The following is a 25,794-nucleotide window of genomic DNA, read 5'->3' on the forward strand; positions in this document are numbered from 1 at the left end:
TTTTAAGTTTTGTTCTGGTTTTGTATAAAAAAATTAAATATTTTAGTTGTTTGGATTTGAAACTTTTTAAAACTTACCTGTGGCGAAAAATCTCAACGTTAGCACTAACCGTTCTGTTGGTTTGATGGATTCACGCATATTTGTATCCAAGTTTGATATTTTGTCGGCAATTAAACGCAGTAAAAAGTTAAAATCGGTTTCTGACATACGCACGAAATTTTTAAATTTGTTTGGATCTTCACTTCTTAACTCGTCTAACAACATCGCATAAGCGCCAACAGTAGGCCTTCTTGCTATCCATTCTTTCACCCAAATTCTTTCCTTAGTCTTTTTTCGTTGTTTTTGGAAAATTGTACTAAGGACAACAACGGCAGCTGCAGCTCTCTTTCTGCGGCTAGACATTTTTTCGTCTAGCAAACACTATACTATCTATATACAAAACCAATCACTCTATCCCATGTATACACTCAAAATCACTTGCCGCAAGTATTGTCTAGCTAGAGCACTTGCCGATAGAAATTGCTGCAAAAATTTGCTTCAAATTCAAATTCAAAATTGTTTATTTTGCCAAAAGTAAAAAATACATGTATCATTTAGTTACACTTAAAATACACAGTTGACAAAAAAGGACCAATTCACGATTACAAAACCGGTAACAGTGACCGCTGAGCGGACGCCTGCGAAAGGACCCTTAACCTAATAAATAGCTACTATAATAAATACAAAAAATAAATTAAAAAAATAGTACATATAAAGTATGCAAAGAGAAATAAATAAAAAACTACTTAATAAAATAATTCCCAAAAAAAAAACAAATGAAAACAAAAAACAAAAAGACAAATTAAAAGTAAGAGTTCTGAAGAGAATGGGAGCGCGCAGAAGGAAAACGAGTCTTGATGACAGTTAGATTTTAGGGATAAGTCAGGGCGTAGCAGAATATTAGAAACAATATGAAATAAAAAAATTAAAAAATCAAATTAAAAATAAAAAATCTCAACATTCAAGTTATTATAATATTGATCTTATTTAAGTACTTAAATTTATTTATGTGACTTTTAAAACTTATAACCTAGTCTGTTCTTCCAATAGGATCTTATTTATTGAATTTTTAAAAAACAAAAATTTTGAATTCCTAAGGACTTGTGTCAAGCTATTCCACATTTTAACAGCAGTGTATGCAAAACTTTTTTCATAGCATGAAGTTCTATGGTGGGGTACAATATAGCTTTGGTCATTGGCGGTACGCTGTAGCCCTAAAGTAGTTCTTGGAAGCGGTTTAAATTTTTCTAAAAGGTAGGGGGGTTTGCCAGTACTTATTACTCTGTGTATGAGACAGTAAAAATGTTGTTTTCGTCTGTTGGCCATATTTAACCAACCTGACTTTTTCTATCGAGGGCTGAAGAAATAAAATGAGTCACATTACAGAGGTTAGTGATGCACTTGTTGTTGTTCGAGTTGTCGATTCTGTTTATATCGTCTTTTTTGTGAATTGGTATTATTTTAGCACATTTTCAGACGCCTGGAAATTTGCCAGTTTTCAAAATAAGGTTAAAAAATATGACATAAAGGCTAACAAAAGACAAACATGCAGTCTTTAGCCACAAAACTTGGAACACCATCTGGACCGGCTGTCAACTTGTTTTTTAGCCTCCGACTAGCAGCAATAAATTCCTCAGTGGTAATTGATGGAAGAATGTCATTGAGGTCTGAGGAATGAGAAGGAGGATAGGTTTCTGCGAGGTTGATTGGATCTTTATAGGCATTCTGAAAAAGTTTGACAAAAGCTGGCACAATATTTTCTGTTCCTTGAAAAGAATTACCATTGGCATCGCACATGATAGACAGAAGTGAAGAGTGACCTTTCTTAGCTCTAACAAAAGACCAAAACGATGAGGGATCAGTGACAATGTTCTCCTCGGCTTGGCTCACAAATAAGTTATAGGCCTCACGGGCTTGAGATTTTACTGTCTGACAAAGCCTGTTGTATCTGGAAAAATTAAATTCAGTTGGAAAGGAGCTATAATCACGATATGCTTTTTCCTTCTTAAAGATATTAGAAATTATTTGTTTTGAAAACCATACTGGAAATCGCCGTCGTCTTCGTTGTTTTAAAGGTGTTGAAGCAGCAAAAGCTGAATCAAGTCTTTGATAAAGTTCCTTGCAAGCGCTGTCAACGTCAGAAGACTGCACGACGGACAACCAGTCTGCATCAAGCAACAAATTATACATGAGTGGAAAGTCTGCTTTTCTGAAGTTAAACTGCTGTAGATTATTTGAACTTATAGAAGGATTATATTTATGAGGGGAAGCCGATTTAAAAGAAATTGTCAAAGCAGGATGATGCAAATCTTCGTCAATAAGCGGTGATATACTTTTGATGACACTGACGTCGAAATTTGAAAAAACCAAGTCAAGAAGCCTATTATTAACATTTGGAATATTGTTAAACTGCTTAAGACCAAGGATCTCGCGTAGGTTGGTCAAAAGCTTGCACTTGACACTGCTAGCTTCGGTTGTCTGATAAGACGGAACATTAAAATCTCCAACAATCATAACGCGTTTTGTGTGGACCAGATCCGGTGACATAATTGTTTCACACAAGCTCTCTCGGTTGTGCAAGGAGAGACAGATTGCAAATAAAAATAAAATACAAAATAACCATAAGTGAGCTTACAACCTAAAATATTTATAAGTGGTGTGGAGTTAGGGATGTCTTCCAAGTTAACCCTCTCTAGGTGGATGTTGTGAGAAGCTACGACCAAGCAGCCACCACCACGAGTAGCGGCCACTCTAGCTGTCTGTCAGATCTGAGCACTCTAAATGTTTCTGAACACAATTCAGAGTCGAGAATATCTTGGGTAGTTGTAGGTATATGATTTTGGGAAAACTGCCTGCTGATGTTTACGTTTGTTAAAATGAAATTTTTTAATGTTAACTCAACAACTAAACATTAACATGTTTTTTAAGCTTGACTAACGCTCAAATATAGGATCTTTCAAGTTTTTTTTGTTGAATTAACCATTTTCGAAATAACAAACTTAAAAATGTTGATCAAACCATTCAAACTCCACAAAAAACCATTCGAAAAATGATCTTTATCCTAATTTTCAAAGTGCTCTCATTCCTTTAGTTCTGGTCGAATCCCGTTATAACCCGCGGTATTTTCATATTTAAAATTTTAAATTCATTTAGATGGGGCGTTATATGCTCTCTATAAGATATATTATATGATAACCTCATACACCAGTTTTGCATCTTTTGAATGGATCTTTTAGTTACCAATGATCAGTGTAAACACTTCATTGGTAACTAAACACTTCAGTGTAAACACTTCCACAAGTTACTCTCACAAGTACTATCGCAATTTACTATCTCGTGTAAACTACGCTTTAGTTAAAACTGTTGGAATTTTCCAGATAGTGCTTATAGAAGCCGAGATATCGACCTCCAAAGTTTGGAATTTTTCATTTTTCGGGTATACCTCCCCGTATATCGAATCATATCGAATTATATCACCAAAAATTTTTTTTTTTTTAAATCGAACTAACTATACCAGCGGCTTGCTCTCCTCACCTACCTTATGAAAACACCGGGTTCGGATCCGGCCATTCGGACCATTCGGAAAGTAATTTTTGGACCTCGTTTTTGAGCCCAAAAATGGGCTCTAAAAATAGGATCTCGGCTAATATGATAGATACGACCTTGCGGTCTCCTTGGACTTAGAAGGACGAATGTTTTGTGTTTGGGCTTTCCACACACGGTATTCTGGGTGGTGAATTTTTTCTTTAATAAAACACCAATTGTTTGATAAGTGTAATTAGAAGAATGAAATAAAACACTGCACTAACCGTAAAATTCTGTTAAAAATTGTATAGAATATACAAATAAAAATTTTACAAAGTAAAATTCTGATTCTAACCAAATCTTGTGTTATGAACTGTTTAGTGACCTGTTGGCCTGAAGTTAAAAGTGAATGTAATAAAAAAATATGGATGGAATGGAGAATGTGGCTGTGTAAAATGCTTACATAATGAAACGTTGCATTTTGATTATAGGAGGATCTTTGTACTATTTGTCGGCTTTAGTAAGGAATTAGGAAATTGAATAAGCAGTTTTAAGAAATTAAGATCTAATAACTCTGTTTATAAAGCTAATACTGTTTATAAAACTTAATATGCCGCCTGTAATAAAATATTAAATTTATATCATGCGGCTTGTGCGGCGACTAAATAAATTATAGTCTAAACAACGAATCTAAGTTAAAACCGTTGGAATTATCGCGATAGTGCCTATAGAAGCCAAGACATCGACCTTTAAAGTTTGGAATATTTAATTTTTCTAATCAATTGTCAAAATATGACAATCAGAGTGAGGTAAACTCCCTATCAACAGATTTCTAAAACCAGTTATCCTTCATTTTGAATCTTAGTACCGGCCGAAGTGAGAAGTTGTTAAAGAGTTACTCTATTCCCTTTACTCTTTAAACCCCAATATGGGTCTCTCACAACTTAGACTCAACACTTAGTCTTGCTAATTACAAACAATAAAAAACATAAATATTAAAATAAATACTTTTTTTAAAATGAATTGTTATGCGTCCTGGATAACTGTTGATGTTTTATGCTTGAAAATCAGTTAAATTTATTCCTAGTAGTGTAAACTAATGAATATTTTTCATTTGAATCCAACATAAAGGATTGAGTAACCATATACTTAAGAAACTCTATTCACTTTGTTAATAAAGATTTTTTTTTAAATATTTTATTAGGCAAACTAATCTGAAACAAACACAGTCAATAATAAAGGATATTCGGAAATCCATATTAATATAAAAAACATAATACACGACCGCACAAAATTTCCCGTTTCTTCTAAAGACCCTCAGACGTATCTGCAGTCGTCATATTTTGGCTAGACATTTCAAAACTGTTTCTTCTTCTAACTTTGGCGAAATACCTGTGTCTCATGGCGTCCTTGGCTGAGATCCTTTCCATATGATCGATTTTAAGGCAACTTTCTAACAAATCAAAAGCATTACTATCGACCAGGTACTCGTTTTCCGTATTGACGAATCTTTGCCACGATTTCCTTGTATGATGGCCGAGCATTTGCATGAAACTGTTGTCTAGTTGTATGTTGTATTTTTTAATATAGCACATTAGCTCTGATGTACCTAAAATAAATAAAAATATATTGTCTTTTTTTCCTTTGTTAGTACAAAAACTTTATATTAAGGTAAAATTAAAGATACATTAATTTAAAAATAAAAAGTACAACTATAATGATAGTTTTTATTAGAAGTTAATTATTATTTGAATTGGAAGGTTCTTTGAACATATATTGGAAAACATAAAACATATTTTATCAACTGGAGAATTAATATATTTGTGACTTAATATAAACAATGCCAGAAAATTATTAAATATTACACAATAGGGATCAGGAACTATTAAATAACTAGACTCTTTAATTTTAATAAATATTACATGGGGTTTAAAACTGGAGATTTTCATCATTAGAGTTTACAAAATGTAGTCGCTCAACTGGCAGCTGGATTTAACGATCGAATGAATTTTTATCCAAATTATCGATGACTGTCAAGCGTAGTAATCAAGTAAAGCTGTGGCATTCGCTATTTTGAGCTAAATTTCATTTACATAATCATGAAAGCAATAATTCGAAGAACAAAGATTATAGAAATATTGGCCCAGTTGTTTTAAGAGCTATTGCCATCACCGTAACTGCAGCAAAGCAATTTGAACCACTTTGCAGACCTAATACAAACAAATGCAGTGACTTATCCATTAAAAAGCTTTTTAATTTGATAATAATAAACTCTACTTCTCAAATAATATGAAAGGAGAGCACCGATATTAGAAGATTAATAATGGATTTGGATAACAGGACAATGCAATATTCGCAATTGAACACATTGAAAGGGTAATGAAGTTAAAAGAAGAAGACTATCAAAATATTGAACATGTACTATTTAACATGTTTATACTATTTCAGTTGTTAGTATATTTGTGAGCAAAGATTAAAAAAAGTAGTTCTGTTCTCTTAAAGACCAATTTTTGGAATAAACGCACATACTGTGAAGAAAGCCTATGTGGAAGTGTTCTAGAAAAAATTAAAGACAGGTTCTACTAGGCTACTTATTGGAAAGTATTTACTAAGTTTACACCGGCAAGATAAATTTAGCCATTTAACAGCCTAAATCATTTTCCAATCTTAGTTCTTTTTTTCCTTAGTGTTTTACTTTACGCTAGAAAGTTAAACAGCATTTTAGTCCTTTGCTTGGTCCTAGGATTGAGTAAAAACTAATAATTACTGATAGTCTGATGTTTTGAATTATTTATTTTTATTATTATGCCAAGAGACCTGGAATCTTGTTGGTTAAATGAATGTACCTAGTTTTTCGATTCTATTATTATATTTTTATCAGCACTATTAGTTGATAATACTTTTTAAAGAAGTTTATTAATTCCACATCCTATAATGTATAAAGATCCTAAATGAGCTAGTGAATAAACCTGTAGGTTTCTGCTAGTCTAGGTCCCTAATCTGGCCATTCAGGTAATTCTTGTAACTAGAACGGATTCGCGAAATTGCCACACAAATTCAGTTCAATCTGAAATTAATTTAATATTTTAATTTTTAAATTGATTTGGTCATTTTTAGATTAAAAAAATATTTGATAGACTTAGAAAGAAATGAAAAAGTAAACAAAAAATTATTTAAAAAATTTTAATTTTTTTTAAATTTAAGGAAAATTTTGAATAAAATTTAATTTTAAAAAATTTTTAAAACTTTTAAATAGGCACATTAAAAAATTAATTCAATTAAAAAAATTATTTAAAAATCTAAAGAAGTGTGAATCGTGGATTAATTTAATTTAAGTTATCAATATTTAAATTTTCATTATTCAGACTTTTGAATAAAAAAAAACATTTTAAAATTTTAAGAATTTGTTTATTGAATTAGAAATTTAAAAATTATCAGAAACTAGTCAGTTGGTATTTTTAAAACAATTAATTACAACATTAAAATTAATTACAAAATTGAAAAAGAAAACAATTAAATCAACAAAATTAAATTATTAATAATTAAAAATTTATAGAAAGTTAACGAAGAAAGAAATTATTAAATTAAAACGATTAAAAGAAAGTTAAGAAAAAGTTAATATTTATATTGATTTTTTTTTAATTTGTCATTTTTATCTGATTTTGATGACCTTCGATAAAACTGACAGATTCGGCTTAAAAAAAAAAGAAAAGTCTAACAAATGAAATAAATACGCAGAAAATTTATAAAAATAATAAAAAAAACTAAAACGAAGTCAAACAAAATTAAAAATGTTAAAAATTTTTACAAAATAACCAAAAAATTCCTTAAATTTTTAATTAATATCGATTTTTTTATTGAAAAATTAATAAAATAAAATTGGTATGTATATATTTTTTAATTTATAATTTTCTAATAATTCTTAATTTAAAAAAAAGTAAAAATCTTAATTTAATTTTAAATATCCTGACCCAAATTTATTTTCCATTTGATAGTAATTATTGAAAATATTTTCTATATACAAGGTGTCCCAAATTCGAGGGTGACCATTGGGATCTCGGATTAAAGTTAAAAGGTCGCTTAAATTTAGGACAATTTTTTTGTCGTCCTGTTATCTAACATCACCTTATTTCACGACGTTTTGTCGTCAAGCGACCATCATCAACTTTGTGTTTTATTCTCAAAAAAAATTCTTTGAATTACACTTGACAATCAAATAAATATTTCTCATAAGATCTTCGGAAAGAGAGACAGACAGGGTTGGATAATGTTTATTTAAAAAATTATTTTTTTCCTAAAAGGGCTATTTAATCTAATGAAATACAATATAGTGCCTGTGTTTATTGTTTGTTAAATTCCAAATTATTTTCGATATTTCGCGCATATAAGGCATTTTTGTATCTGCTTACGGTTCCTCCCTCCCTCCAATTTGGGACTCCTCTATACATTTCTGAGATATTCTAAACATAATAAGTGCATATATATTCGAGGAAAGATTTCTTGAGTTAGTAGAGATAACATGCCTGTAAAACCAAGATACAGCGTTATTGAGTTCTTTGTTTTTAGAACGGTACCATGTGTATCAAATTTTTGTAAATATCATTAAAAAAATACATTTTTAAGCCATTAAGAAAGTGCTTGTATATAGAATCCAGCTATTAATCGAGGGATGTAACATGTGATCTCTTCCTCTATCTGCTCAACAGCAATACACACTGAAACCCCTGAGATAGAATAAGGCCCTCTAGCTATCTTACCAAACAATTACAGTGCCGAAAGAAACGTAAAATCTGGCCTGTTACGGGTTTTTAACTGGATACTGGCACTTAAAACGCCATTTTCAGGCACTGCTGATAACCTGAGTACCCTTGATGTTGAGGGGAGGAAGAAACTACAGACCATATTATCGGAAACTGCTCAGCACTTACACGTTCTTGGTTCAAATATCTAAGCAATACTAGTTTACCCATCTCCATTACAGTTTACCCATCAAGATAAAATATCTCAAATTGAAACAGATCATCCATTCTTTCTCTAAGAGACCACACAAAAAAAACAAAAGTCAAAAGCCCCAAGTCAGGGTCTCATTAAACATATGTATAATTTCTTAAAAAGCTACACGTGTTTCGCTCCTATCGGAGCATCATCAGGCCTAGACATACAACACTATACAACCATAATAAAATATTTCTCTAAATAAAAAAAAAATATCTCAGACCAGAGCGCCTCATTGGCTTTTCCAAAGCTATAAACAATGACTGGCTTATTAGGAGACATATACAATATACAGCAGTACTGCACATTGTTCACCCAATTTAAATTCAATCATATTTATATCACACTTTTAAAGTAAGAATCAAATTCGCTTTTAAAAATCAGATGCAACAATTATGTTATTTCCAAATGTTAGCAATAGCAAAAAATTTTAACTTAAAATTAAATAAACGAACAAAAACCACTTACCTAATACTTTAACAATCCTAACTAGTTGATCATGGTTATCGTTTCCATGAAAAAATGGATCCTTCCTAAACAGCATCGATGCTAAAATACATCCAAAACTCCAAATATCTAAGGAGTAGTCGTAGTAACAATAATCCACCAATAGTTCAGGTCCCTTAAAATATCGCGAAGCAACTCTAACGTTGTACTCTTGACGCGGATGATAGAACTCTGCCAAACCCCAATCAATTAAGCGAATCCTTCTGTTTTCCAGATCGACTATTAAGTTATGAGGTTTTAAGTCCCTGTGCATTATCCCGTTCGAGTGACAATAGTCCAAGGCTCTTAATATTTCGTACAGATAATATCGCGTATCTTCTTCAGATAACATTAAATAAATGTTTTTAAAGTCTTCGCTGATCACTAGCTGTTCGAATACTAAAGCGGTTAAGTTCATCCCAGGTATATCTACCACTGAAAGGAGCTTTATTATGTTGGTACCACCTATTAAAAGTAAATAAATTTAGAAGTAATATGGGTAAATGCACATCATTATTACGTATACCTCGTAAACATTCTAAAATTTTTATTTCTCTTTTGATTTTCTTTTTACGGACAGGCTTTAGGATTTTTATCACAACTCTTTCTGCTTTTGGTTCATGTACTCCTTCAAATACTAAAATAAAAACATTATTGGACTCATTATAGATATACTCTATGTAACTAGATATAGATAATATACATAGATTTGCAATTATATGTTCGATATGAATTGAGTTTTTTCACGTGGATTAGAAATCAATAAAACGAATAACACTGGCAAACAGCCATCATCGAAATCGGTCCGAAAATCATGTAAATTTTGCCAAATGCATTGACATGAATGTTAAAAGTTGTCAAGAACATGCTGTTTTTGCTCTATTTCATAATTACATTAAATTCGTGTAAAACTGACATATCATGTTGGATCGCCATAATATTTATAGAAGTGGTTGCTTATTATAACTACTTTAACATGTTTGTTGTTTTATCAAACATAATAATCTAATCCTTTATCATTTTTTGCATTACAGTAAGCATGAACGATATCTTACTTAAGGTATTACATACATCAATGAGATAAGCTGATCAAAGTCATATGAATCATTGTCAACTACTGATTCTTATTATAATTGTTATGAATAATAATATGTGATATTGCAAGTGATGTTCTCGATCAAAATTTATATCACTACTCACTAAAAAGATTGTAAATTGTGCAATGTTGCAAAAATGTTTTTTTCGCGACATTATAAATCAAGACCTAATCAGAATAAATGAATGTCATTTTTGGAATCAGCGGCCCCAAAATAACCTAGAAAACATTGTCACAGATTTTTTTTTTTGTATACCAGTGTAATATTTCAATTGGAGGAAAATATCATTTTTTCGTTGAAGAAGGGGGAGTCAGATCCAGCAGGAAAAAACCAATTCACTAATTTACTGATAATAAAATTCTATAATAGCCTTACCTATGCTATACTTTCCGCTACCAATCTTCTTAATAAGATTATATTCCTCTATGTCATTATAGGCCGGAGTAAAATTGTCATACTCGTAGTAACTTTTCGGTTTATGGGAAAGAACATCTGAGTAGACTTTAGATATGGTCTTCACTTGGTTCGACCTTGAATCGCTAAAAAATATTAAATATACAATGATATATTAAAATCTTAAATAAAATTATTAAAATAAATAAACTTTGTGTTTCCTTTCTATTTATTTTTCTTGTTTTCTTGTTACCTTGCTATAATGCGCTCGTAATACTGGTATTTATTATATAATTACCGACACGTGTCGGCAATTACAGCGCAAACTTTTATGTCTGAAATTTATTATCTATTTATAATTATTATTGTTATTTAGATAGATGTCGCCCAAATTTAATGTTAATACATAATTTTGAATGTTTAGGCAAAATACTAAACATTAAAAATTAATCTGGTAGATCTTCCACCAATTTTTTAAATAATTTATCTACTATCTTTAAAATTCATCTCTGCAGCAGGTGTATAATACCATATTTCGGCATCATTCAGAAATTTCATAACTTTCATAATTGTGCAACTAAAAAAATTTGATATTAATGTTATTGAATAATGTTATGTTATAAAATATCATTCAAATCAACTCTGTGCAATCAATACTTGACATTTAAATCAACGCTTTGTATCTTATCAGTATAGCGCATAGTGGTACTTAAGTCTTAATTGCACAGCAGTGTTCCATGTATATATGTTCCAATCAAATGCCTTAGTCCAGTCCAAGAACACTGACTCACTCATCTAACTACTAATGCCTGAACGTCTAATATGCAGAAACCTAAAAGGTTCCGACGTAATTAAATTTTCAAGTCAAGTTAGTCATTAATCCATGTTTCACTATTTTATCAAGGTTTTTGGAAAATATTTCTACATGTCGCATTAGGTAAAGTGTTTTTAATTGAATTTTTAAAGAGAGAACGGTAATGGTTTGTCGATACCCAACTGGTATATTTTTCTATATATAATTGTCAAACCGGTTAATAGAGACTATTTTGTCCATATAAATGTTAGTAGTTTAGTATTATTATAAGTTATGTCAATTTTGTCAAATTCTTCTAAAAAATGTATAGAGGCAATTTTGCAGTTTATTGCTTGCCATTGAAGTGTCTTATCATACAGGGTGTTTACTAAACATGCGGCAAAAATTTAAGGGAGTATTCCTTGGACTATTCTAAGGCTATTTTAGTCTTTTATGATTTTTTATAGGACACAAACAAACAACTCTTTCAAATACACCAAAAGCGTTTTTGATTACGTTACATCCAGCAATTATCCGCTTTCGCAAATCTTCTACATCTTCCACTGGAGTAGTATAAACTAATGACTTTTTGTGTCCCCATAGGAAATAATCCACGGGTTTTAAGTCCGGGGATCGAGCAGACCATACGTGAGGTCCACCTCGACCAATTAAGCGATCTCCGTACGTTACTGTTAAAAACTGTCGAGCCAAAATGCTAAAATGCGCTATAAACCATATTGCATTTCTTGTAGCCGATAGTACATCCTCCAGAAACTTGGGTAGCGTTTGTTCCAAAAAGTTGCGGTATACCTCGCCGGTAAGTATTCCTGGCAGAAATACCGGTCCAATTAAGAAGTCACTTATAATTCCCACTCAAACGAGAACTGATGTTGATAGCGATCTTCAAGCACCTGGTGTGCCCAAGTCCCGTTACTTACATTTAAAGTATTTGCAATTTGTCGAGTAGAGGTACCTAGATCTTCTTCTACCATGGCCAGCAACATTCTCTTCTAGTTCTACCGTTATTACTGTCATTGGCCTGATCCTCCACTTCGCTTTAATGCTTCTGTTTCACGAAGTCGTTGATGTATCCTTTGAAGTGGTTTTCTATTGGACACATTACGATTAGGAAATCGTTGATTGAGTAATAGGTTTAATAATTATTTTTAATTAGTTAATAATTAGTTTTATAATTATTCAATCACCGGTACAACCGACTAGGTTCTAATGTATTCCCATCAGCAAGTCCATAAATGTAATGAATGTCAGCCGTCTCGGAGTTTGTATAGCCAGCCATTCATGATAGACGACTTCACTAACAAGACAAAATATCCTTAAAATAGTCCATAAGGAATAATCACTTAAATGTTTAACATGTTTAACACTCTGTATAAATATTTAATCTATGACTGAAAAAATAACAAGTTTTTAATAGGAAAATGCGAAATAACTTAATTGCACTCAGCTAATTGTATGCAGGTAATTAAAAAACTTAAATAAAATTAGTAAAAAAAAATCGGTGTTATTATAAAAGATAATTGAACGATATCATAATTATTATAAGTACATAAACGCATGATTATAAATCGCATTTTATTGTAGTTTTGCTTGCTATAAAATATATTTTTAGACCCAATTTTTTTATACGTATAATCATTATCAATTTAAGCGTGATCAGATTCATTTTGATTTTTAAAATTTTCATTTCAAACCTTTTTTTTATATTGTACCTATATTATTATTCTACGTGTACTTTTAATTATTTTAAAATAATTCTGTATATAAAGGATGTCTCAATCAACGGTCAAATATTTCTGAAAAAGTTAATTTTCGTGAAAAAAATTTAAACAAAAGTCACATGGAATTGGAACTAAAAAAGGGAACTAAAGGGTGACATCGAATTTGACCTTGAGAATGTCTTTGACGGTGAATTTGACGTTAACTTCGAAATTTTAAATAGGAGACCATATTTATGACTACAATATGTTGAACTAGTAAAGCTGTTGGTAAAGTGACTTTTTAGTATAAATTAGCTTATAATATAATATATCCTTATATTATTTTAACCGTATTATAAATACTCAAAGATATTAAAAGGTATATGGAAAAGATTTAACTTAATGAATTAAAGATAAAAAAAATAGCTGAAATCACGTGGACTGACTTGTACCTTTGTACCTACCGAATTATTTCCAGGAAAACTCAAACACGATGAACTACTAAAAACTAGACTCTATAGGGTAAACTATTAAACTAAAGTAGAATCCTAAATATACTTTATTAATGAACCTACTAACTACAAAGTGATAAAGAACTATAAAGATAATTAACGTTTTTAAATTTTTTATTGTTATGAAAATGTAAAACGTTCTATGTAAAATGGTGTATATTTTCGAAAGTCTGCTGATTTACTTTTTAAATTCTACTAGCATACATTTCCTCTGATATGAATTACAAGAAAAAAAAGGTAATTAATTATTTTATAAAGGTGTTTCGAAGACTCATAAATAATTACCTGTCTTGTAAAATACTATGTATCTTCAGGGTGACTTAGTGATTTATTATTTTTAGTTTGTTCGTGTCTCAAAAAAGGATAAGTTTTCGATCGCCTCTGTTAGCTTTTTATAAGTTTAATTTTACAAAACTACCAAAAATATGTAAAATTTTCTTTGCATTTAAAACTTATCTGAATGATTACAAGAGTTATTATACAAATAATTTTTTAATCTAAATATTGCTGTAGAAAGCTGCATCTACATGATTTTTAATTTATTTTATCTTACAAGGAAAAACTTTAGCCTGGTAGCTTCGGAATGGAAATCTACTTTGGTGACAATATTAGTAAAGTCATTTTTTGTGATATTTAAAAAAAATGCTTTTATTGCCACAAATTATGCTATTTGGTAAAGATAGAAAACCATTGGAAGACCTTATAAATGTTTCAAGTAATGGTGAACGACTGTCTACTGTGCAATATGCTCGAAATGCTTGGGTTTAATTATATCATAGTTTAATTATAACAAAACCCCATGTAGAACATGTATGTCAACTTTGTGAGGGTTAATTTCTTCACCTTTTCACCGAACATCAGTGTTCCAGCAGTCGAATAAAAGACCTTAAACTTTTTAATTTCTGAAATACCTACAACCAGTTTTTTAGAGGGATAGATTTGGGTAAAGATCAGGAAAATTTAAATTCAATTTATTTTTTTTCTTTTTGTCTTAAGAGGCACGATACTTATATCAGCTTTGCCGCCTTGTAGTCCCTTTGTGTGGACCATTATAACTAAATAAATCTTACTATTATAATTATTATTATTTCCTACATCCTTTAAATAAACTGTTTTTTTCTTAAAATTTTAATTTTTTAATTAGTTTATTAAACTATAAAGAAACATTCTTTCAAGTTTCAAAACCTTGTAGGAACCTTGAATAATCTATGGTATCAAAGAATATACTTGAATTATTACAAAAAACTGTATATTTTTATTTTTATTCCAGGCGTTTAATAATATTATTTTTTATACCTTTTAGATATTTAGAACCTCAAAACATAAAAATAAAAAGAGATCGAATACAGAGAATTGAAAAATTTTGCATCCATTTCAACCACAGTTGTAAAAGTAAAGAAGATAAAGATGAAAGTAGAATGGAAGGGAAAACATCAGAGCAAAGCAAAAATAAAAGTAAGAAGAACATTAAAATAGAGTAAACACAATGTAAAGTGCTATAGATGTTTTGACGCTGTAAATCTGAAAGTATGGTTAAAATTGGCCTAGAAACATAATTTTCTTATCTAGGTATAGCGAAAACGGATTTCTTAGTTAAAATGTAGCTATTTAAAGTACCTTTTATATATTTGAGGCTTTTAGAGTAAATATCAATTATAAAATAACCAATGTCTTGACTGATTAATCAGTGCTTTTAATTCTGAATAATTAAAGCCAAATTTTATACATATGCTAAGAATTTAAAGAAATTGTTTGTCAGTCAATATAATTAATATTTATATAAATTTTCGCATAAACAATTAATTTTAAAAAAGGCTTTATAATGCGGACAACTTTTCTATCGAACTTACCATACTATATTACAATTTTAAAAAATCTATAAATTATTTACTCTTTGTTATATTATTTGGTAAGCAACCTAAGTTTTAACAAATATGTAAGGTACTTATGACCACTTTCATTACTTTCTCTTCCCATTAACATTATCCTTAACATTAATCCCTACTTAATGTTATTAATAATTTGCATAATTTCTTAAAAGAATGCCAATAGCATGTAAATACCTGGTTTTAGGTAGGGTTTCATGAGCTGGACTAATTATACTGTTCTTCCTACTAATTTCCGAAGGTTCATCGACTTCATAATCCAGACCAATTTCGTGATACAGATAGGAACCCATTTCCGTTACAAATTCACTTAAACGTTAATATTTTGGCGGCTATTCTTAATCACTAAGGTCACGATAAATCCCTACTGCCACCCGTCACGTATCTAATATACTATAGATAAGTAGACTAATGTAAATAAACCTATTTTAGTACATTAGTAATCTATTGTGGTATTACCGCAAAATAATGTTTAAACGATGTCACCACAATTGCACTAAAAAAATTGATTCGCCTATAACTCGTTAAACAATGTACTTTGTTAAAACTACTATAGCAGTACTAATAAACAACATATGACTGGGCAGGATGAATTATCATAAATTAAATTTTTTATACGATGACGGCGTCGCTTTAATATCACACACCGGTTTTCACGTTTATGTTTTTGCACTCCAAACCGAATTTTCTATACCATATGTACGACCTATAATGAGCTAAATACGCTATCTTTTATTATAGATATGAGATAGTTCATTTAAGCGTTACTAAATAACTATTACGAAATCGCATGTAGTATTACAAATAATTATTGCTTAAATTAGGTGTAGTTAATAGATTTTTTTTAAGGGTTCTGAAGCAAAGCAGTAAGCAATCAGACACACCCAGAGTCAAGAAAATGATCAATTAGGCAAGCCAAACCAAGATATCATCGATATCACCACAAACTTTGTAAGGCCTAATATGAGCGGTTCTTCGAATCCTGCCGATCATTCGATTTTTTTCAAAAGTTGGTCCGTGGAGCTAGATCGTGTAAATTTTTTCATTTTGTTCATTGTTTTTTATCTACGATGCTCTAATCTTCTTAATATTTGACAGCATTTCAACCTGCCTATTTGATGCTGTTCCTTGCTTAGAAAGTTTATCGGCTTTCTTATTACTTCCTTGAATAGGGCTGATGCAGCCTTAATTGCGAGATACCAAATAACTGAAATATTACGGGAAAAAAAAGTCACTTCTAGAGTAATTTGAATATGATTAAGGCTAAAATAACCTCCTATCCCTGCAAATAACATTATCAAATTTTACGGATTATTGTGGATTTATCCGGAACGGACTTTGGCAGTTGAACTAAGTTTTTTTTCAGAAAATTGTAGTTGTCCTGAACATGCTTTAATTCTTTTCACCATATTATGCCACAACGCTTACCATGTTTTAATCCATTTATTCAGTGTTCGTTTTTGTAGAAGACTTTCACAGGCAACTGCTCCTATATAAAAAGATGATTAGTATTTATAGGTAATAAGCAGAGTCCAGTATTATGTTGATGTTGTTCCACGATCTCGATAGACACCTGCATTGGATAGGACCTGGATAGGAGAGCGAATTTATGCCAACAATCCCATTTTCATCAAAGAAAATTTCATGCCCCGTATTATTTTGAATATGTTGCCATATTTTTAAGTCTCATATAGATCGTTATTGTTCTTTTATTCTCTTGGATATTATTACTAATCGGTTTTCCAAGGCTCTTATAAATGTCTGGCTATCGATACTGATACATAAGACCCTCCTTTTAACTGTTTGTTTCTTGCACACGTTTCAATTTTTTTTTAAAATCCTTGTGAAGCTCCACATTTTCAATATCCTGTATCCATGTCCATCTCTTCGTGTTCAAGATTCCTGTTATTTTTTCAACCTTTCCCATCTGGGATTTTCGTTTGGAAGCGCTTCCCGTATTCATTTCTGGTAATACTGGAGTGCTATCCTGAGGTACATTAAATAGCGACTCTTGTAATAGTAAATCTAGGATGATTGTAATCAGGTTATATAACCGCTTGACGATACACCCTTTGATATAAAGGTCCAAGCATCATTCTTACAGTATGCTTTATTGAAGTTGTCTTTTCATTTATTTCCCACTATGACAATGCTACGTCAGCTTTGATTTCACTACCCTCGAGGAGTAAGCATTTTAGTATAAATGAAGTAACCATAAAATCTTTTGAGGTTTAAGTGTTTCTCAAAAAATCTTAAATATTAAATTTTTTTCGAAACTGATGGTTTTACAAGACCATATTACGACCTTATTTTTAATTTGAAAACTTTTAACAAGAAATTTATTTCTTTTCTACACTTTCTATAAAAAAATATTAATTATGTTTAATTTAATTCTATTTATACTGATAAGCTTGTTTCGTTTTCTATTAGTATGGTGAAATTAACACTCATGAAACACATGAAACATTTACAAAAAATGACGACAAGATTTACTGCTTTGCAAGAAAAGAAAATTGAAGAAATGGTAAAAACTGAAATTTTAAGCAGATTTGATAATGCTGATTGAGGAATTATTTCAAAAAATCGTAAGCAAAATGGACATTGAATTTAAAAAAATTTGAGGAACAGAATAAGCAGGTATTGAATAAACAAATGGAAGAATTGAAAACCAAAATAAGTGAAATCAAAGTTGAAAAGGAAAAATCCGATAAATTTTGAAGCAGAAAAAACTTGAGAATATTTGGTGTGGAGGAACAGCAAAATGAAAGTTCTATGGATATAGTGTTTAAAATTTGAAAAGAAAAAATGTGTTTTTACAAGAAAAAGGGCCTATCTGGGTCCATTTATTAAGTTAAAATCAAAAATAGAAAGAATCAAAAGGGTCAAAAATAACAGTTCATTAGGATCTAACGAGACAGATTGAAACGGATTGAAATATGTAGGAAAATATAATAAGGATATATATAAATATAAATAGGAAAATAAAAGGAATTTGAACAAAAGAATGTTTGAACTCAAGGTTTTAAAGTGTATGTTTATGAAAACAACAAAAAACACTACATTTAGAATATTAAAAAAAGTAATTTAATCAACCAATAATTTTACACTGTTATGTAATTGTCCGACTGTCTGAAAAATTTATTTTTTTTGTGCATTTTAAAAAATTACCTTTTTTTTATCGTTTCTTGTGTTTTTTTACTTATTTACTATTATTGTAGTTTTTCAAAACTTTTCATTTAACATTTATTTAATTTTATATTTTTGTTAGTTTTTTGTAAGTATTTTCAGTTTTAAAGCATTTAACATGGTAAATCTTGTAGAGTTTTTGGATGGGTAAAGTCAATATAATCAAAAGAAAGCATATCATATTAATGACATAAAAGAAGTTGATTCTCAAATTAAAAACTGCGCTTTAGCTATAGCTATTTTTAATATAAATGTACACAGTTTTTAGAAACACGTCGATGAAGTTTGTATTTTGAATAATATAACAAAAATAATTGATATATTTATTTTGACAGAAACTTTTATATTAAAGCAAGATGATTATCAATTAAAAAACGATAGCTTTTATTACAATAAAGTCAATTATAATAGTCATGATGGGATATTTGTTTTTGTCTCAAATTCATTTATTATTAACAAAGTTAATTATATAATGTTACATCAGTTTACATTTACTGAGATTTTTTGTGTAAAATATAATATTACAAATAGAATTATTGCAACTTATAGACCCCCTGCTTCTACTTGTGAACTCTATCAGAGATCTTAATAAAATATATATAGATATACATATCGCACAAGTAATCCAAAAGTGTCACTATACGAAAAATGTAAATTTTTCAGGAGAGTAATTTAAAGTTTTCGGCAAAATGGAAAGACAAATAACGGTGATTATATTGATAATAAATGAACGATTTTTTTATCACAGTGAACGATGTTTTGGCTTTAACCATTTTATTGAACAGAAATGGAAAATAAATTCTTTTATTTGTTTATTTTTTAGTTTTTTGATTTATAGTGTCACTTTTCCATTTATTATATGCAATATTTTTAGAATTTGTTAAAATTTCCAAACCATAAAATTAAAAAAAAATAGAAATATGTAGAAAAGCATAATATTATTATATTAAATGAAACATGAAACATTTATTTTTACACACAACTGCTTGAACAAAAAATGATGTAGGTAGGTACTTCTAAAAAATATTTTTTATCTTAACTACTAACTTAACTTAAACCGACCATCTAAAAGACTACTTATGCACCGCGAACTTAACCATAGCTTAAAATTTAAACCATCACTGTTATTTTCCATTCAAATTCATACAAAATAGCTGTCGTTTACGTTTAAATTTTAAACTACGGTTCAATTTACACTGTGCCAATAAAAGTTTACATCACTGCTACAGAAATGGCACTAAAGCCAAATTAATGGCTATAAAAACAACTGCAAAAACAAAAAATTAATTCCTAAAACAAAATATTCAAAAACCTGGTAAATACAACATAAACACAACTTTAAATATGGACAGCTTCCATTATGAAAAAACAAAATATTTTCGTTTGGTAAATTAAATATAGTGGGTAATTATCATTACAAAATATTATTATAAAAGGAGTGTACATAGCATTGAGGTATTAAGGAATTTTCAATAAGATTTTTGATGTCTTGTTTTTTTCGATCGAACAATTTTTAATCTTTCTGTGTAAAGTTTATTTAATTGAAAACTTTTGCGATTTTGACGTGTTGAACGACGCGCCGAACAACTAATTTGCTTAAAAGTTTGGTCACTGTATGAAGTTTTGTAATATATTTCAATTTGGGTTTGGCTAAACCGTCACTAAACAAAAAATGTCACTATTGCTCGCCACGAGCGTATTAATATTGCGCAAGCCATAATGACACTTGCGCCATCCAGAGGTCTCTAATGTAATTATTCAAGATATTTTGTATAGTGACATTGTTGCCGGTGTGGTTCGGAAGAGTTTTATTGTAAAAAGTACATTTTGCAAATATTTTGTATAGTGACACTTTTGGATTACATGTGCGATATGTATATATAATCATACTTAGAAAATCGTAGAACAACGATATCTGCAATAATTGGTGAAATAAAAATTATTTGTGAAGTGAATTGGTGATAATAATGTTGGGTAATAGTAGTAGTCCATAAGATATACTAGAATGACCGTACTACAATTCAGATGGAGGTCAACAGGAATGTATCAAGTATTTTTAGCCTTTACAAAACACTAGTCAATTATTCTAAAACCCTTACCGAAATATTTTTAACGATCGTTAAGAAACAAATCTATTATTTTTCCTTTAACCAAAAAAAGTTGCAAAACAGAATGACAATTAATTACTTAAATATGATTCATTAATTATAAGTACGATAATGCAGGATTAAAGTTATGAAAATTTCATAACTGACTGTTTTGAACTTTTTCAATTATAGTTAAAATAAAATTATTGTTTAACTCACCCTTATAAGAAAGAATATATTTACCATAAATCTGATGAATCTGGAGGAACGGAAGAAGACGGTATGGCCGTATGTTTTAATTTCGACAAAAACATTTTTTTCTTACCGGCGAAACGAAAAATGCGGACTAAATTAGCGTAGAGCGAATTAAATTGTTAACTAAACGTGCATAAATTTTTTTTATCGGGCAAACAAAATTATTAATGTTATCAAAATGCTACTTATACTATTACGCAACAGTATACTCAGGTATAACTAAGTATGTCTGTATATTTACTTATTTATTAAGTTTAATAAAATAGTTCAAAATTACTAGTTAATCTTTGGAGTTTCCTTGATAACGTCAAAAAATGAACATGTAATATACGACAGGAATTAATAAAAGTAATATTTTTAATGTTAGTAAATTATACAAGGTGATCTAAATTTGATCCTTGGCATGAAGGAATCTAAAATGGCACGATGTAGTTAAATACATTAGATCTAAATGGAACGGTTTTTCATCCTTAACAAGATAGTGTTTTTTTTTTACTTTAAATACGATGTTACGTTTTCCAGAACATGCAGCTCTTCTTCAAGTAAAGCAGCTTATCAGGCAGTTTAAATTTATTGTTAAACTTGATAATGGATATGCAAAAACGTGTACTTACTTAATTCTTGATTATATTTGGCCACGTCTCGTAAATAAGAACAATAAGTATTCTACCCATTCCTATGTCATAAATTGAAAGCAAAGTTAAAGTCATCTACATCATGTTTTGGACTGATTCATCATGAACGTTTCTTATAAACGTAAGCATAAGAGAAAGAGGGAGAAGAGATTGTTCAGAGAATTAGAATAATATAAGCCGAAAATTATGAAAGATCATAATAAAGATATCAGACTACCTTATCTATATAAAGTCTGTATGTTGATTAGTTTGGCAATAGCTCAGAAAATAAAAATCTTAGCTTCTACAAGTTAGAAAATATGAAAAGATCTTTTTTGTTTCTTTTAGAAATACAGTATCGGACAAAATTAGAGAGACTCGACTACTTACGTCTTTTATGTAAGATAAAAATGATTAAATTCCTCTTTTTGTGCTGAAGGATGTTATGTTTTGAAGTAGTTTAAAAAGGCACTAAAATAAATTAAAAAAAAACACATTTCTCAAGATTTATTAGGAAAAACAAAAAAATGCAAAAAATTCTGTGCGACAAAATTAGAGAGACTTATCCTTAAAGTACATTTGTACCCTATACTAATGAAACTAACCTAATACTTTGTCCAGTACCCTTTATTCTGGATAACTTTTTCACATCTATTCGGCATCGATCCAATAAGATTCGAAATTACAGATCCGGCTGTAATTGATTTCCAGGCATTCTCGATTTCTTCAAATAATTGAGCACGATTCCCGATGTTTTTAGTGCGAATCTTTTTCTCTATAATCTCCCAAAGATTTTCAATTGGGTTCAAGTCCGGCGATTGCGGTGTCCATTTTAAAACTTGAATTTTGTTAGCCAAAAACCATTCCTTCACAAGTTTGGCCGTATGTTTGGGGTCGTTATCGTGTTGGAACGTGAATCTTAGCGGCATTTCCCATTCGGCGTAAGGCAACATTACATCTTCCAGTATAGTCCGTTACCATTAATTTGCCACCTCCGTGCTTCACAGTACCAGAAACATATTTTGGATCATGCCTTTTGTTTGCTGGGCGATGTACGAACTGCGCTCCATCACTTCCAAAAATATTATATTTAGACTCGTCGCTAAACAAAACCTTATTCCAGTCCTTAGCTGTCCAGTAACGGTGACGTGTTGCAAATAACATTCTAGCAGCTACATTTTTTTTTGATAGATGGGGTTTTTTTGCTGGTCTCCTTCCAGGAAGCCCCGCCTCCACTAATCGCCGCTGCACAGTCCTGGATGAAACCCCAGGCGCCTCCAATTCAGCCAAAATCTGTGTTGAAGATAGACGCGGATTATTCTGACTTAGTCGTTTAATTCTCCTGTCCAGCAGTACTGAGGTTTTTCTCTTGCGGCCACCTCTTTTAAGGTTTGTCACTCTTCCACGGAGCTGATAATTTTTTATTGTTCTGGAAACCATTTGTTTACTGACGTTGAATTGCTCTTTTATTAATTTTTGTGAGCGACCTGAGTTTTTAGGCTTCTATAATTTTTTCTTTTAGGTCTATGGAATAATGTTTACCAGGAGGCATTGCTAATGATATTCTCAAACTAATAAACAGAAATTAAACTAATCGCGACTTCAGCGAAACTAAATACAAAATGAGTCTCTTTAATTCTGTCGCAGTAATTTTTTATCAATGTTAAAAACATTCTTTAAATAAATGTAAACATGAGCTACTAAAATGAATTGTTGATAATAGAATTCTTGTCAACTCCGGTATACACTGCTTAACAAATATTAATATTATTTCAAGTACAAAAAATTGGAGTTGGCAAATAGAGAAGTCTCTCTAATTTTGTCCGATACTGTATATACTGGTTCGTTTAAAAATTAAAACACTGTATATGACATAAAAAACGGACTGTAACCCTACCCAGTTTTGGGCATATCTGAAGAGTAATCTAAATTTGGAGAAATCAATTTTGCAAATAAGAAAACCTTACATTGCTGGATTAGACCTAAAAAATGGTTTTAGAGGAGATTAAGCACCTGTTTGGAATATATGCCTCTTTTGCTGCTTACTGTTTTTAAAATCCAAATTGGATAAATAAATTGCAAATCTGCGGGTTTGATTTCATTTCATTATTATAAATAAATAAATGAAGCCTAAAATGTAATAAAAATTGTACCTATGCATTTTTCAGATAATAGCTTTATCCGCAGTTTGAAAAATGTAATAATATTATTAATCAAATATTTACAGAAAAGTGAATCTTGCTCCAAGAATACTCAAATATTTGTCGCAGATCATTCCCAGATATTTCAGACCATTCATAGAATTTTTGTTTACTTTCATGTGAAAATTCGTTGAATATCCATGGAATATATTCATTGCTATTCGGGCTATTAGATACTTAGAGTTATGAGACCATATAATTAATAATGCGCTTGGTATATAAAACAGCCAGCAGCAATTACTTTAATTATAGAAAATTTAGAAATTGCATGCACGATATTTAAAACTGAACATGAGGCATAATCAAAATACTAAACACCGCATATACAAACACGGAACTTATCATTGTTTACCGCAACTTAATTTCACATAAAATAACACCGAAAATTATGATATTTGTACTTACGAATTTTCATCCTCGTAGTTCCCCAAAATAGGCGGTTTAAACATTTTATTATTTTCTTTTCCCGCCCCCAGTTTTGCGAATTCCAACAAGTTTTGACAGGAAATTTTTCAGTAAATGTCAAACGCAACGTCAAGACTGACGTGAACTACAACTCCAACGGTCAGGAAACTTCACATGCACCCCACAGACAATTCAGATATTTTCTGATGTTTTGGCGAAAGTGTAAAAAATAATTGTTCTTATGCCCGCAAAAATATGATGCAACCTCGAAGCTACCGTATGATGTATGGTTTGCTTAGCCGGTATTCGGTAAGCAGTAAGTCGAATAAACGTACCATAGGTAGAAAAGATAAAGAGATTTTTAATAGAAATTTTACGACTAATTGGTTAGAGATCCAACAAACACACAATTCATGCCGATCCCAATCCCCAAAAAGAAAATAGAAAAATAACTAAATACTAAAACACACACAAACCATAGATTAATGCACAGAAACTACTACAAATTACAAAAGACAAGAGGAACATAAGTAAATAACATCATAACCTAAAAATTCGAATACGTGATCAAATACGTCACGTACGTCAAATGTCAATTTCTTTAGAGTATGACAAGCTTCAGGATACGCAGAATCCAAAAAAATACGCATTCAAAAATTCTTTCCTTGTTTGCAATCTGTGCGCATTATCAGGCTACGGCTTACGACAATTATGTGTATGGACACCTTAAAAGTCTTAACAGATAGTATGAAATATTAGTTTAAATTATAAATAATTTATAATAATATAAAAATGATAATATTATAATTATAGTATATTATTTTCAATATGGGTATAGTTGCCGTCAACGGTAATATAATTTGCCATTAAAGATAGGCATAAATTAACGGCAAAATCGAATTGGTGGAGGCAACTATGTATATACTATAGTATATTTAGTTGCTGTTAACGTTTAATCTATTTTGCTGGTTCTAGTATCATCAAAGATGCCGCTGGCGGAGTTGTACAGGGTGTTTCAGAACTATGGGATCAAACTTTTAGTGGTTGTTTAGTGCAACAGTAGAATCCATTTGAGTATAGGAACCCATGTCCGGAAATGTGTCATTACACCACTACGGCCCTAAGACGCGTTTAAATTTAGAAAAAATATTAATTACCTAAATAGGATCTGATGCATTTATTTTTACCTTTTGTATATGATACCATCACAACAATTGTTCAAAAAGTTTCCTCCAACCTCAATACACCGATTTAAACACCGCACATAATTTCGGCGGACTACACTAAAAATTTGATTCTCGTTTTGAATGATTTCAAGTGCTGCTGTTATTCGTCCAATTAAGTCTAGCTCTGATTCTACTTGAGTTTCGTAGACTAAAGACTTTACATGTCCCCACAAGAAAAAATCGAGCGACGTTAAATCGGGTGACCTAGGAGGCCAAGAAACTGCTCCACCTCTGGCAATCCAACGGTGCCCAAACCGCTGAGCCAAATACTCGCGTACTTGTACAGCAAAGTGAGCCGGCGCTCCATCATGCTGAAACCACATTTGCTGTCTAACGTTTAGTGGAACATTTTCAAGGAGTTCTGGGAGAACTTCCT

The 25,794-nt window shown here is 30.6% G+C and overlaps 1 protein-coding gene across 3 annotated transcripts; it reads right to left on the reverse strand.

Annotated features, from left to right (window-relative positions):
• Positions 1-4,726: 4,726 nt before the first annotated feature.
• LOC126739098 (casein kinase II subunit alpha-like) lies at positions 4,727-24,697 on the reverse strand. Of its 3 annotated transcripts, none has more exons than XM_050444623.1 (5): positions 24,193-24,697; positions 10,518-10,681; positions 9,572-9,682; positions 9,028-9,510; positions 4,727-5,173 (listed from the first exon to the last, which is right to left on the reverse strand). In XM_050444623.1, exons 1-5 carry the CDS (start codon positions 24,234-24,236, stop codon positions 4,872-4,874), a joined length of 1,104 nt encoding a protein of 367 aa, XP_050300580.1. In that variant the 5' UTR covers positions 24,237-24,697; the 3' UTR covers positions 4,727-4,871. The 3 variants fall into 3 exon arrangements, with proteins under 3 accessions (XP_050300580.1, XP_050300579.1, XP_050300577.1); XM_050444622.1 differs by lacking the exon at positions 24,193-24,697 and adding an exon at positions 20,961-21,098; XM_050444620.1 differs by lacking the exon at positions 24,193-24,697 and adding an exon at positions 15,622-15,869.
• Positions 24,698-25,794: the final 1,097 nt, after the last annotated feature.

Source organism: Anthonomus grandis, chromosome 8, assembly GCF_022605725.1.
Source record: "Anthonomus grandis grandis chromosome 8, icAntGran1.3, whole genome shotgun sequence".
In the NCBI taxonomy this organism is placed as follows: Eukaryota; Metazoa; Arthropoda; class Insecta; order Coleoptera; family Curculionidae; genus Anthonomus; species Anthonomus grandis.

What these genes read in the sequence shown, in the direction of transcription:
- LOC126739098 (XM_050444620.1), bottom strand. Translation starts at nt 15,737, where the DNA reads ATGGGTTCCTATCTGTATCACGAAATTGGTCTGGATTATGAAGTCGAT. An exon ending in GAAACCCTACCTAAAACCAG is followed by an intron (nt 10,682 to 15,621) that starts GTATTTACATGC and finishes AATATTTTTTAG; the next exon opens with CGATTCAAGGTCGAACCAAG. An exon ending in TAGCGGAAAGTATAGCATAG is followed by an intron (nt 9,683 to 10,517) that starts GTAAGGCTATTA and finishes TTTTTATTTTAG; the next exon opens with TATTTGAAGGAGTACATGAA.